The 13,980-nt window shown below is 39.8% G+C and overlaps 1 protein-coding gene across 1 annotated transcript in view; it reads right to left on the reverse strand.

Moving 5' to 3' along the window:
• Positions 1 to 13,980, reverse strand: part of LOC131557676 (V-type proton ATPase subunit S1-like) — a 50,092-nt gene that overhangs the window by 33,747 nt on the left and 2,365 nt on the right. The window contains exons 2-5 of the mRNA XM_058805076.1: positions 9,852 to 9,978; positions 9,681 to 9,749; positions 2,733 to 2,926; positions 1,650 to 1,693 (exon numbers count right to left, since the gene is read on the reverse strand). Coding sequence (XP_058661059.1) covers positions 1,650 to 1,693; positions 2,733 to 2,926; positions 9,681 to 9,749; positions 9,852 to 9,978 — 434 coding nt within the window. The remainder of the gene's footprint in view (positions 1 to 1,649; positions 1,694 to 2,732; positions 2,927 to 9,680; positions 9,750 to 9,851; positions 9,979 to 13,980) is intronic.

Below are 13,980 nucleotides of genomic sequence, written 5' to 3' on the forward strand. Positions count from 1 at the left end.
CTACAGTGTGCCCTGCAGCCAGGAGGGCCAGCCCTGTCCTGGGGTGCATCAGGCACAGCATCCCCAGCCAGGCAAGGCAGGGGATTGTCCTGCTCTGCTCTGAGCTGGGGCAGCCTCAGCTCCACGGCTGGGGGCAGGTCTGGGTGCCACAATATAAGAAGGATATAGAGCTGTGAGAGTGTTCAAAGGAGGGCAATGAGGATGGTGAAGGGTCAAAAGGGGGAAGGGAGCCCTATGAGGAGTGGCTGAGGTCACTTGGTCTGTTCAGCCAGGAGAAGAGGAGACTGAGGGGAGACCTCATTGCAAAACCTCATTGCAGTTACAACTTCCTCATGAGGGGAAGAGAAGGGGCAGGCACTGCTGATCTCACCACTTGTGACAGTGACAGGACTCAAGGAAAGGGCATGAAACTGAGTCAGTGGAGGCTTAGGCTGGATATCAGGAAAAGGTTTTCTACCCAGAGCACTGCAATAGAGCACCCCAGAGAAGTGGCAGAGGGTCAAACCTGACAGAGCTCAAGAAGCATTTGGAGAGCATTGTCATGCACATGATGCAATTCTTGGGGTGTCCTGTGCAGGGCTAGGGTGGACTCAGTGATCCCAGCTGGTCCCTTCCAGCATATTCTATGACACTATGATTCTAGGGCTTGGGAAGCTTATTCTTGAATCCATGCAGCTGATGAAAGAAATGTCCCTTAAAGACAAAGCCACTATTTAGCCAAGACCAACGTTAAGCCAAGGCTCAGCTACCCAGTATGCTCTGGGAACAAGAAAACAGAACGAAATACCTCCTCTGCAATTCAGAGATGAAAACCCAACTGCTTGTTTTAGTATAAAACCCACTCATTTTGGACTAGAACAAAAACAAACAGAAAAGCATACACAACTAAGGTATTTTCCCCTGATTTTCAAATCTGCTGCTGATTTTACAACCCCAGTTCTGAGCAGAAACAGTCATAGCCACTAAGAACACTGTTTAATTATCAGCCCACTACACTGTAAACCTCCAGAACTACCACTTCAGTGATTTGCATGCTTTATAATTTGATTTCTAATTTAGAGTAGTAAGTGAAAGCTCTGCAATGAGATGCCTCTCAGTGCCATTTTCATGCATGGCACCTCTTTTTCAACCACATGCTAGGCAAGAAACTTTTTTTATAGACATTCAAGTTTAACGAGTAGCGTTTAATACACTGCAAAACCAATAAAAGACTGATATCAAAGGCAAAGAAGGCCATCAGTACTGTTTTATAAAGATTAGAAAAACATTTCCTATTCATGCAGACACCCTTTGCTGAGACCAGGGCCTTGGAAATGCCAGATGAGCCTGGCACCTCCAGCTGCCAGTGTGCAAGGTGAGGTTGAAGGAGGCAGCTCAAGCTGCACAGACATGCAGGGTTTGCTCAGAGAGTGAGCAAAGGCCCATGCCTGATGCAGATGTGAATTTATTAAGCTCACATTTCATGTCACAGACACTTAGTGCCTGATTAAAACTAAGACAGCCAGAGCTTATAAATACTGTAGAAGGGAAGGGGGATAAAAGCCTTTAAATGGTATAGCAAAGCAAAGCCTGGGAACTAGAGAATAATACCTGCTCAGGTGAAACCACAAATGATGAAATGTTAGTTATGTCTAGGTACTATTACTTACCATTTTCAGCAATTGCTTCCAGGGTGGAAATGTCTTTTAAATCACTAGAGAAAAAGAGAGAAGAGAAATAATTAAAAATCTTTCCTAGGCAAGAATGATGTGAATCAGAAATGTATGAAGATACTGACTGATAAAAGGATTACTGTCAGTCCCTCTGTTTTTCTTTCATCTCCTCCTAATGACCCTTTTCTTCTGCAAAGCCATTAAAAATGTAGGACCACAACTTCAGCTGATTCTTAAACCCCTCAGATTTGCTAGGCAGCAGAGAAGCCATACTACTGACAGTATTTTGGTCAGCCTCTGAGAAGCTTTTTTTTCATTTGGTGTTGGTCCCTTGTTTAACATTTGTTCAGGAGCTCTTTAAAATTGTTATCATGCCTCTTTCTGTGTAGTGATGTGACAGCTATAATTGCATTTGTTTAGGAGAAGTTGATATCTGCACCTCACACCAACATGTACAAATGCCCAAGTAACATTTGGGGGAAGAAGAGTAAGCAGAATGAGCTCAGCAATCATGCCTTATGTTTTCTAAATATACATTCACCTGAAGGAACAGTCTCTCCCTTTCTCTGTTAGATCACGGCCCTCATGGAGCTGGAAACATGAAGAATTATAACCCTCCCCTTCCTTCCATAGCAATGGAAAAGAAGGCTGTTTATTAGCTTCAGGTTTGTCTGTATGTTTATTTGCTTGCTTATTTACCCTGCCAGTATTTTTGACCCCTGGAATGCCTCTAGCAATTAATTCTGCAGGTAAATCATGTGTCGAGTAAAATAATTGAGCCTTTCTACTGAAAAGTGTGTTGCCATTTAGTTTTATTAGCTGCCCCTTTGTTCTCATATAATGAGGCAGACAAAATAGGAATGCCTGACTGCCTCTCTCAACATAATTCATCTATTACACCTGGTAAGCTCATCAGGGGACTTTCAGAAATACTGAATTTATCCTTGTAAGAGAAACAACTTTGATAGCCCTACAAGCTTGCATTCTGTTTTTTTAGTTTCCTGAATACCTGACATTTTCAAAAGCTCCAAAAAATCATGTACACATGTGGGTCAACTCTGTTTGTGATAAGCCCCTTACCTGGCAAGTGGTGGTAGCTGAACCACCAGTAAGTTTGGGTTAGATGCATTCACTTCCAGCTGAGAGACATTGAGATTGGTTACATTTGTTACCTTCCAGTCTCCTGATTCTTGAAGAATATTCAGGAGATGCTTGGTAGCCTTACAGTCAACAGCTGGCAAAACTAAAGATGAAGGAGAAGACTGAAGAATTTCCTGTAAAAAATTTACGAGATGTTTAGTTACCTGCTTAATATTCAGTTGCTTAATTAACACAACCTTTTTTTATAATGTATCCTTGCATTTGCTGAAATTAGGAGTTTTTTAATTTAACATTCAAGGTGAGGGACACACACAGTAAACAGCATGTGAATTCTGTTGGTGGCTTGCAGGCTGCTCCTGAGCTTTCTTGCAGCAAGCCTAAAGCACTCAGTAACACCAAATTTTTTCTGTCTTTTCCACATGTATGGAAGAGGAGAGCTAGATGATGTAGAAGTTCTCAAGCTAAGAGTGTGATTGTTATGAGCACTGCCAGAAGCAAAGCTCAGATGACTCTAACTAAATGCCCTTGGATGTGAGCAAGATCAGTGTCAGACACCTCCAGTTCAAGCAGCTCCATTCAGTTAAGTCGTACTTTGCATAAAAAACATCCTGCATTTGTGTACATCCTGGTGGTACAGCACATGGTACAGAAAAATGTCTAATTTCTAATTATTAATTTTAAAAAGCTGCAGATTTCAGGATCTACAGAGCCTCCAGACACACACAAACAAAATTCATGTCATACTTTCCACCTTTTTACTCAAAGTACCAATTACAAAGCTCAGGCTGAATTGGTTCAGATAAAGCATCAGGGTATCATCCACTTTATTTACAAATCTGATAGCTGAGTTCCTGATACAGATACTTGAATAAAGTTAATTGAAAAACATTCTCATTCTTTAAATTTGGAAACTTCATAGTCAAAAAAACATCTTTCCTAGATTTTTCTTGATAATAAAATTAACCCAAAATATTTGGGGGAACAAAATGCAAGGCAAAGATTTGAAAATTATCAAAGTTAATGTAGCCCATATTTAATGTCATGGTGGGTTGACCCTGGCCTGATGCAGGTACCAACCAAAGCTGCTCTATCATTTCCCTCTTCAACTATACAAAGGAGAGAAAATAAAAGGCTCAGGGGCCAGGGGAATTCACTAACCAACTACACAGGAGAAACAGTCTTGACTTGGGAAAATTAATTAAACTTATTAACAATCAAGTCAGAGTATGATAATAGAAATAAAACAAAAAACACCTTCTACCCACCCCTCTCTTCTTCCAGGCACAACATTACCCATGACTCTCTACCTCCTGCCCTGCAGTGGAGAAGGGGACAGAGAATGGGGTCTGTGGTCAGTTCATCACACGTTGTCTCTACGCCTCTTCCTGCTTGGGGGAAGGACTCCTCATACTCTTCCCTTGCTCCCACATGGGGTCCCTCCCATGGGAATCAGTCCTCCAGGGACTTCTCCAAGGAGAGTCCTTCCCACAGGCTGCAGTTCTTCATGAACTGCTCCCTCCCATGGGTGCAGTCCATCAGGAACAGACTGCTCCAGCCCGGGCTCCTCTCTCCACAGACGCTGCCAGGAGTCTTCCTACAGGGTCACAGCTTCCTTCAAGCCCCCAGCTCTCCTGGCACTGGGTTGCAGGTGGATCTCTGCTCCCCCGTATCTCCCTGGGCTACAGAGGCACAGCTGTCACACCACGGGCTGCAGGCGAATCTCTGCCTGCTCTGCTGCCTCCTCCCACCCCTCCTGTGCTGACCTTGGGGCTGGTTTCTCATTAATTCTCACTCTCTTCTCAAAACACAACTGCTTCTGTGCAGTAACTTCTTCACCTTTTTAAATATGCTGCCACTGTCTCTGATGGGCTCGGCCCTGGCCAGTGGTGGGTCCCTCTTGGAGCACTGACACTCTTGGACATGGGGGAAGCTTCTGGCAGCTTCTCAAAAGAGCCATCCTGCAGCCCACCCACTACCAAAGTCTTGCCACAGAAACCCAATACAAATATGAATACTAGAAGATATATTTTCATTGAGTCCTACTTTACAGCTTGTTAACTTTGCATTTATATTTTCTACATTTAAGTCCAGATTAAGTCTTTCACTTAATCCAACACTGAGAACTTCAAGCTGTTACAGACTCTCTCTCTCCCTCCCATGCAAGTGTTGTGGTGTTCCTAACACTTTTCTCCTACTATTCATTTGCTCCTTTTTGCCTGTTCTTTGCCTGCTTTTCTGACCTGCTCTCTAATTCTTTCTAATTGCTCACATCTTCCTTCCTAGGCAAAGGCTATAGGTACTATCATATTTCTATAGATGCTCATAAGGATTATGTGGAATTGTCTGATTTACCAGACTAAAAGCAAAGTAACTGCAGAAATTAAAATAGAGCAGAAAGCACTGATCTTGTGTAGTGTTTGAGTCTGTTTGTGAGTGTTTGGTATTTGAGTAGTGCTTTTAGCACCTCCTGGAAAAAAATTATGAAACATTTCATTTTGATTTGTTTACAGATTTGCATTTAGACCTCAAATTCTGAGAAATTCAAGGGTTTTTTTATTTTCAATATTTTAATCCCCTGTCCTATAGCAGGAGCCAGAATGGCAAGAGCCATTTCATCCAAGGACATTAAACAGATTACTCATTTAATGTAGAATAAGATATAAAATGTATCATTACTGAGTAACATCTTAATTGTGCTCTACTCCTAACCAGTAGAGCCACTGCCATCTGTCTCAGCTTCCAGCCACTGGTATTCAGCTGCTTTTCATCTGAAGGGGAGACACAGCTGGATACCAGCTCAGCAGCCTCAGGTAGGCAATCTGATCCCATGCCTCTTTGTCCCTCTTGCCATTTGGCAATCGTGCACTTTTCCTTACAATACCCATATGTTGCTTTGCACATTTTAGGATTTCAGCTGCCATGCTTGTTCAAAACATGAAAACTCCAAAAGGGAGTGGCGAATGAACAGGATATTGAGAAACAACTGATTTTGCATTCTGTTGAAGAAAACCACATAGTAGCTAGAAACAGAAGAGAGACAAGGAGAGACAGGAAGGGGAAAAGAAGGAGAAGGGGAAGGTTCGATTTTAACTTTCCAATTATTATCTAACCCACAAACTTTTACACTGTAGCCATGCCCTTCAAATGTATGCATAAATTGGTAAGTTATAATTTTAATGACAATTGATCTGATGTACTTTATGTGATGAAGTGTGTTGCAGTTACAGGAAGTATTGTTGAAAACCCCAATGCTGTACTGTATAGTGGGAAACATGACACCAATTAATTTTTTTTTTCTGAGGATTACAGACAGATCCAAGGGACTGTCAAGAAGAAAACCTGAAGTCCAAGAATGGGAGGAAGCATTCCAAAGAATAAAATACAGACTATAACAATAACAAAAATGTACTGCGGAAAAGATTGATGTGGCCTTCCCAAAAATGTTTTGCCTAACAGTTCTGCTGAGGATATCTGAAGGAGTTAATGGGCATCTAGGAAGCTCTAGATGGTACAGTCTGCTTGGACCCACACAAGGCATTTGGCAGTCTTGAAGCAAGGGCAAGAAACTGAGCTGCTTTGGAGAGAGAGGCAGTCTCTACAAGAAGATAAGATTTAGCAAGCAAGGGGCATAAAAAAAATATCTGTTACTGCACTAGAGTCTGTTCTGTTCCATATGTTCCTAAACTATCTGATAAAAATATAAATATTGAGCTAATGAAACTTGTTCATTATGATGACTTTTCCAGGTTAGTAAAGGCAGTGACTGACTGATGAACTACAGAAGCAGCTTCTGGCACAGCCTCTTGGTCAACTGAGTAACTGATAAGATTCAATGTAAATTGACTTTAGCACAGTACAGGGTGACAGAAAAACAAACCTAATTTTACATACACAATAATAGATGTTAGACTCAGAACTGAGTTACCCTTCAGTAATGAAATCTTGAGAGTTACAGCAGCTCTTTGAAAATGGTAATTCAGAGGCTGATAGTGATCAGGATGGAAAAAAAAATCAAATATTAATAGTATTTTAGAAAAGACTAGAGAACAAAACATCATCATGTCACTGAATAAATCTATGATGAACTTTTATCTTGATTATTATGTGGTTCTGTGCAGGTTCCCTTGTCAAAAAATAAATAATATAATAAAACTAGAAGAAAGAAAATAAAGACAGTCAAAATTTTGTTAGAACCTGTCTGTCACACATGAAAAAATAGTAGTGCTCAGTCCATGACCACTGAGTGAGGATGGGATGGAGTTATCACACTACAAGTGGCAATGACTTACGCAGTTATAATTATGTAGATGCACAGCTGGCCACTAATTGGAGTGTGTTAATATACACTGCAGTTCTAAGGAGCTGAGCATTGTCTAGGGAAAGCCAAAGCTAATATTAAAGAAAAATAGTCTGTAGGGTAGGTTCTTGAAAAGGAAGTTCCCCAAATGCTAATCTCTGTATTTTATTATTTAATTTAGAAGTTGTTTGAAAGTTCAAGATAAATCATCTACCTATAAGATTCCATTTGTATGAACTGGAACAAGATTCTTTTATTGCATGCAAACCCATTGATACCAAAATCTCAGAACAGCTGCTAATGCAGCTGAACAAATCAAATATCTGCAAATGTTTCTGGGGTTTACAAGTTTATAACTCTTTTTCAAATAACACTTTCTTCTTGTAGAACACATGCTGTTACATGCTCTTATACATTCTAAATGAAATCTCCAGCTTAGGTTTATGAATAAGTTTGCATTTCTGAGGTTCATAAAGGAGGATGCTTGAGAGCAATGGAACATTTATTACAGCTTCACTGATCACTTGTATAATATAGACTGTGTAGGTAAAAAACTTCTGATTATGCAACATCAAGGATTCTAATTTCCCCAGTGAGAAAATTCAGACCCGACCTTCATTTTGTCCTGTGTTGTGTGAGTATTATTGCAATTTTCACAGCATGATAAAGAATTGATTTCTTACCCAAAGTATCTCAAGTGGAGTTCAAGTAATATGATAGCAACCCAGCAAATTTTTGTAGATTCTGTTATGCCCAATATGGATGACTATAAAGTTCCTTTTCTGGCCCTGAGAACTAAACCCTATGCAAGAGATATTGACAAAACTCTCTCTGTGGGCACCCAGGTGAAAAGGAAAGTATGCAGTTTATACATCTCATTTGCTTCCACTCACGTGAAAGAAAATGAGGTTTATAAACTCACTCACCTCATCTCCATCAAACTACACTGGAAAAGCATTAAGATTGCCAAATCCAAGAGAACAAATGTAGGAAGTGCTGGAGTTAAGGTGAGCAATTTGTAAAAATAAACTTCCCCGTTTTAAAGAAGCCATAGTACAGAAAAAATTCCTCAGCTCCAAGACAGAGAGGGAACAGAGGCAAAGGCAGAAGAAAAACAGTTGCTGACATTTATTCAGATTGTTAAATACTTGGGTATAAGTGTTTGACCTGCCAGATACAGACAAGGATTTACTTAAACATGACCTTTTGTTTAGCTGAAGACCTCCTTCCCAGCCTCACTAGGTCCCAATCCCCTTGCATACCACCTGATTTCTAAACCTATCAGTCTCTGGCCTTATCTCTAGACTTTAAAGCCTTTAATCTCCATCTACAGGGCTGAGGGAGTCCTGATTACAAGGTGAAGAAGAATGTTTTAGGTACTTTGATATGCCTCTTAAACGTGGAGGGCCTACTTCAGTAAGACTACCACATTATTAGGAACTTGCAATGTCATGCATTGCAATGCACGTCAAAGAGCTAAAATTTAACCCGTTTTGTAGTCAGGCAGCAACAAAAATTTGGTCTGGACACAGTCTTCCAGAGATGTTAAACCCTGAGAAGGTAAGACATAGCAGAGAAGAACCAGCACAGCTGCCTGCGGGCACAGCCACTGATCCTCCCAGTACAGATGATTATCACTCCCATTCATTCCTCAGAAAACCCATGCAGATACTCTGAAGAATTGTTTCTCTTCCAGCAGCAGCGTTAAAATGCTGTTATATGACACAGAGATTAATATCTCCAGTTCCACTTGTACAAGGAAGACGTGAGGTTCTAAGATGAAGAGATAGGTATTATGTGAATATTTATGTATTTAATTACATATGGTGCTTGCTGTGTGTTGCTTGGGAATTTACATTTCCTTGTGTGCTCTGATACCATTTACATTACTAATAGCTCTGTTCATCCTGCACTGCCTCCAGGAATGTCTTTATGACTTCCACGAGTGAACATTTTGTCTAATTACATTTCAATAAACTGTCATGTAAGTACAACCATAGATGCTCTGCATAAAACCTATAAAACTTCTCAGTGAGGACAAAACTTAAAGCTGTTGACTGACTCAGAATGATTCCATTTGAAATTCTGTGCCGAGAGTTTATTTCAAGTTAATCAGTTAGCATTATTTTTTCCATGAAGATTAAGGCAATATAGCATCTAGTGACATATTAAGTTAATACAAATATAAAAGAGTTAACTCCCAGAATGAGCTTCAATTTCTGTAAAAAGATAATAGGTATTAAATTCTGAAAATAAGAAAAAAAATTTTGGTTCCTATAAGTTCTTTTCTTCTTATGGCTTCAAAACAGAATTTTGGGGTGTTGGTCTGGAATTTTATATCGGTTTTTACAATAGAATATTGCAGCATATTTAAGAGCAATTTTGTCAGTTAGGATGAATTGTGAAAACTCAGTCTTTAAAAATATAATAGCTACAAAGCATGTGTCTGCAAACCCAGTTTATTTCCTTTAACAAATCTGCTTATACTGGAATAATCTCAATAGTTTACACAGGAAAACTTCTGCAACTCAGTGCCCTTTTCCAAATTATTTTCTCTATGCATCTTTCTTACATCTTTCTTTTTCTTTTTAAAGACTGCACATAAAAAAATAAATGATATAAATGCTTGCCTGAACATTTTGAAACGGATTCTTGTTGCCATAGGATTCACTGAAGTATGTGAAGTCATCTATGCTAAGCTGAAAAACAAAGAGAGTAGGTTGGTGAGAAGGAGCCATGGCATCTCATTTAGGTACAGACTTGTGCTCAGTATTGGTGAGAAAAAAAAAAGGTTTACATACCCTATCTTGCAGGAACAAGACGAGATTTCTGGAGTTCTGGGTAAGAAGAGGTTGCAAGAGTGATGTCAGCTCCTGTTCTGAGACAACTTTTCCTTCATGCACTGCAATGTCTGGATTCCACTGTGATCTATAAAGGAATAATTCCTTTTTCTGTAGAATTTTCTGCCAATTATGACACCTTTCTTTAAATATGCAACAGCAGGTAATGAAATCATCACGTTTAAAATCAACTTTGCAGTTCAGTTTACTTTCATTCTATTCAAGAGAATAAGATTTTGCTTATTTATGCCTGCATCAAATTGACTGTGTTACAGTAAGAATGAATAGGCTAATGTCTCTCTCTATTTTCTTATTTGTGTACAACAGCAGAGCTGCAACTTTCCATAAAAAGTTACTTATTAAGTGCAACGAAGAAGAATACATTGAAAACATTCAGAGAGAATTCCCAGATGGCACCCCAGCTCCCAAAACACTTTTCTGTGCTGACAGATGGAGGTCAGGAGGAGCAGAACTCAGACTAGATCACAGATTGTCTTAAACTAGTTTTTTTTCAACAGAACTTTTGTTAGTAGAAGTGTCTTACAGTGCCATTGCAGACAGGTCCTCTCTTGAGGTTTTCCTGATGAAGGAACCATTCTACAGAAGCCGCTCAGAAAAGTCAGCAGCAGGAGCTCTTCTGAATGGAATGACTCAAAGCACCCAGCCCTATAACTCCTTTGCCAACCTGTCACTATGAGGGCTGGACAGAGAAATAACTCATCTATTTAGTTCTGCTGCTACAGGAAACAGCAAAACAAGAGGTGGCATTATTCTTTCAACAACTCATTGGGATTTTAACAGTATGCAACATGGGTCTGCAGGGATGAAACTTTTTATGATAATTTCTATCATAGGTGTTTTGACTAATGAAAATTGTCTTTGGAAAAATAAATTGAACTTGATGCATAATCTTCCATCTTTGCCCAGGTACACATCAGTTGCAACCTGAGAAAACAGGTTTTAGCAATTGATGATACTCTAACTGGTTCTAATTACAATGAGTCGAATATAGGCAATTGTGTGCTCTAACATAATTTATTATTGATTGCAATTTGATCAAGTTGAGATAAAAGTTAAATTTTCTAACCCAAAGCAATTTGCAAGTGACCATTACACAGCAAGCTTTTATGAATGAGAACAACCTTTACAATCCTTTAAAATGGAGGAAGAACAGGGTTAATGAACTCATATGTGGGGTTCAATGCAGTTTTTTGGATAAGAAAATCTAAACTGCACTCCCAAGTTCTCCCTGTAATTCCAAAGAAGATTGCTGAAAGTGAATCAAAAGTGTCAAATTGCACCCATGGCAGAGGTCAAACCAGCACAGTCCTGCAGCAGCAGGTGATCCCCACCTCGCTTCGGATTCTGGGGCTCGGGAAAGCATGAGAGCAAACTCTGTATGTGGAAGACTCCTTCAGGACAAGGTGCTGGAGATGCGAAAATTAAATTCTAGTAGAATTTTTGCCCGTCATTTTACAAGCTTTAGAAAGAAATCTTGCTGAGATGAAGGAAATGGTTTTTTGTTGGTTGAAATGATCTGATTTTTTTTTAGTTTTACTCATCATCTTCGCTTTGTTAATTTGTGCTTGGAAGTCCACATTAACTTATTTTTATAAACATAAACAACTGAGAAATTGCAACAGGCATGCCTCAACTTTTCAGAGAAGACAAACCTCACAATTTAAAAAAATTAAGTATAATCTTTTAAATGAATATATTTGAAAACACAGAAAGTCCCAAAGATTCTGAATGACTCTTCAGGAACTGACTTTGATACTGACTTTGTGCCTTGCATTACCACATCAAAATACTAATGATATTAAAGAAAAAGCAGATAGAACAAATTAAAAGATGATAAAAAATGGCTTGTGTGAAAGAAAATGACACTGAATACCTTGGTATGTTTATTAAAAAAAAATAAATAAATCTATTTCATACCTAATCTTAGAAAAATGAAGCTTTTGAGAGCTTTGGGAACTTGCAATTAAGACTAAAAGGTAACAAAAGCACATCAAACAAAACGAAATTATCTGCAGCAGCACAATGATAAAGGCTTTTGCTGTGAACTCAAAACCTCAGAAGTTTAATGATCCTCTTTTAAAACATACTTGCTTCTAAGAAGTTCCCTGTTCCTTGAAGCAGTTCTTGTTAGCTATCTAACCTTGAAAACATCTTTTGTGACACTTTTTAACTTTCACGCAGTCAACTTTAGTAACTTCATCATCAAAAAAAATTCCACATCCGTTGATTAATAATTCTATTAAAATGCAGCATTTGCCTAATACTTGTATTCACAATACTATCCATGCATCTATTTTGCTGCTTTTTAACAGTCTGCTGAGCACCATGCATGGCAGTAGGGAAGGCTACATCCTTCCCTGAGGGAGCTGTTGCTGTCTGCTTGGTGCAACAACATTCTCAGCCTGGTTCAGACAGGAAATAAAACCACAGGAACACTGAGGCTGGAAAGGACCTCTAAAATCAAGTCCAACTGTCAATCCAGCACTGCCATGTCCACCACTAAACCATGTGCCTAAGTGCAACATCCACATCCACCTGTTTTTAGAACATTTCCAGCTGACTCAACCACTTCCCTGTTCCAACGCCTGACCACACTTGCAGTGAAGAAATTTTTCCTAATATCCAACCCAAACTTCCCCTGGTGCAACTTGAGGCTTCCTTTTATCCAATCTCTTGCTAGGTGGGAGAACAGACCAACCCCCACCTGGCTACAGCCTCCTTTTGGAGAGTTATAGAGAGTGATAAGGTCTCCCCTCAGCCCCTTTTCTCCAGGCTGAACACCCCCAGGTCCCTCAGCCACTCCTCACAAGACTTGTGCCCCAGCCACCACCAGCCTCCTTGCCTGGTCAGGACATTTTACTGGGTGCTTTACTGGGAGCTGCAGGGTGAAAGGGAGATCTGTGAGTGCCAGGGGCTCCTGGATACAGCCAGGATCAGCTTCCCTGAACACAGCCAAGCAGCTCATCCCACTGAACTGCTCACCTCCGTGATGGATGAATGGTGGAACTGGCAGCAGGCCAACACACATATTGATTGCTCTTACTGACTGCTCACACAAACTCTGGTGCCCAGAGACACACAGCCTCCTACAGCGACCCACGAGCCAAGTGGGCTCCCTGCCATGGCACCAGCAGGGCTCCAAATGACAAGCAACTCTGCTAATGGATGTGTGCAGGAGCACACAGCTTAAAGGAGCCCTAAGGAAGCTTTAAGATTGAGGAAACTTAAAACTCAACTGCTCTCTCTTTCCTCCATCAGTCAAACAGTGCCCCAAAGAAAGTGAGGAAAGCAAGCTTAGCTTGGTATTTTGCTCCTTTCTTATACCTCACTGCTCTGACACGACAACATTATGCTCTTTCCTGAAATTCCTCTTTCTGGAATTTGAGCAATTGGGTTGATGGAAGCAAAGATTTCAAGATTTCCTGTATCTGGACCCACCAGAAGGGCAGATGGGAAGACAACAAGGCTTCTAGCACTCTAACTCATGATTACATATTTGCTTTGTAGCTGGCTTCAGAACACTTTCCTACAAGTTATTCTTGTCAGTTGTCTCTATCAGCCACCTTGTGATTACCATGTAAGAAATCATGTTTTCCCCTGCTCAGGAGAAGTAAAATAGCTTTCATGCTGGCACACAGTGTCTCCATAGGCATCCAATAAAATTATAGCTAAAAAAATTTTCCTTTCTATGTTACACCTTCTTTCAGTAGATTTATCAGTAAAGTCCCCATAGTTTAGGAAACAGTGCAAATGTACTAATTTGCATTAAGACATTCTCAAAGTCATTTATAACCTGGGTTTGTCAGAAAAAGATTATCTTCCTTATATAATCATAGCATAAAGAAGGAAGTAATATATTTTAAAAGACTATAGGCAAAAATCATTCCTAAAACAAACACATGAGGGGGCAATTACAAAAGCTAATTTTAATTAATTTATTTGCTCAAACTCCTTCTCTTTATCTGTGGAGGGAAAGAAATTCTTCTGAACATTAGTTCAAAATGGCTAAATCAATTTTTTTCTGTGTATCATATGCAAGAAGAGCCTTTCAACCTTCCCTCCTTCAAAA

This window comes from Ammospiza caudacuta, chromosome 5 (assembly GCF_027887145.1).
Source record: "Ammospiza caudacuta isolate bAmmCau1 chromosome 5, bAmmCau1.pri, whole genome shotgun sequence".
Taxonomy (NCBI): domain Eukaryota; kingdom Metazoa; phylum Chordata; class Aves; order Passeriformes; family Passerellidae; genus Ammospiza; species Ammospiza caudacuta.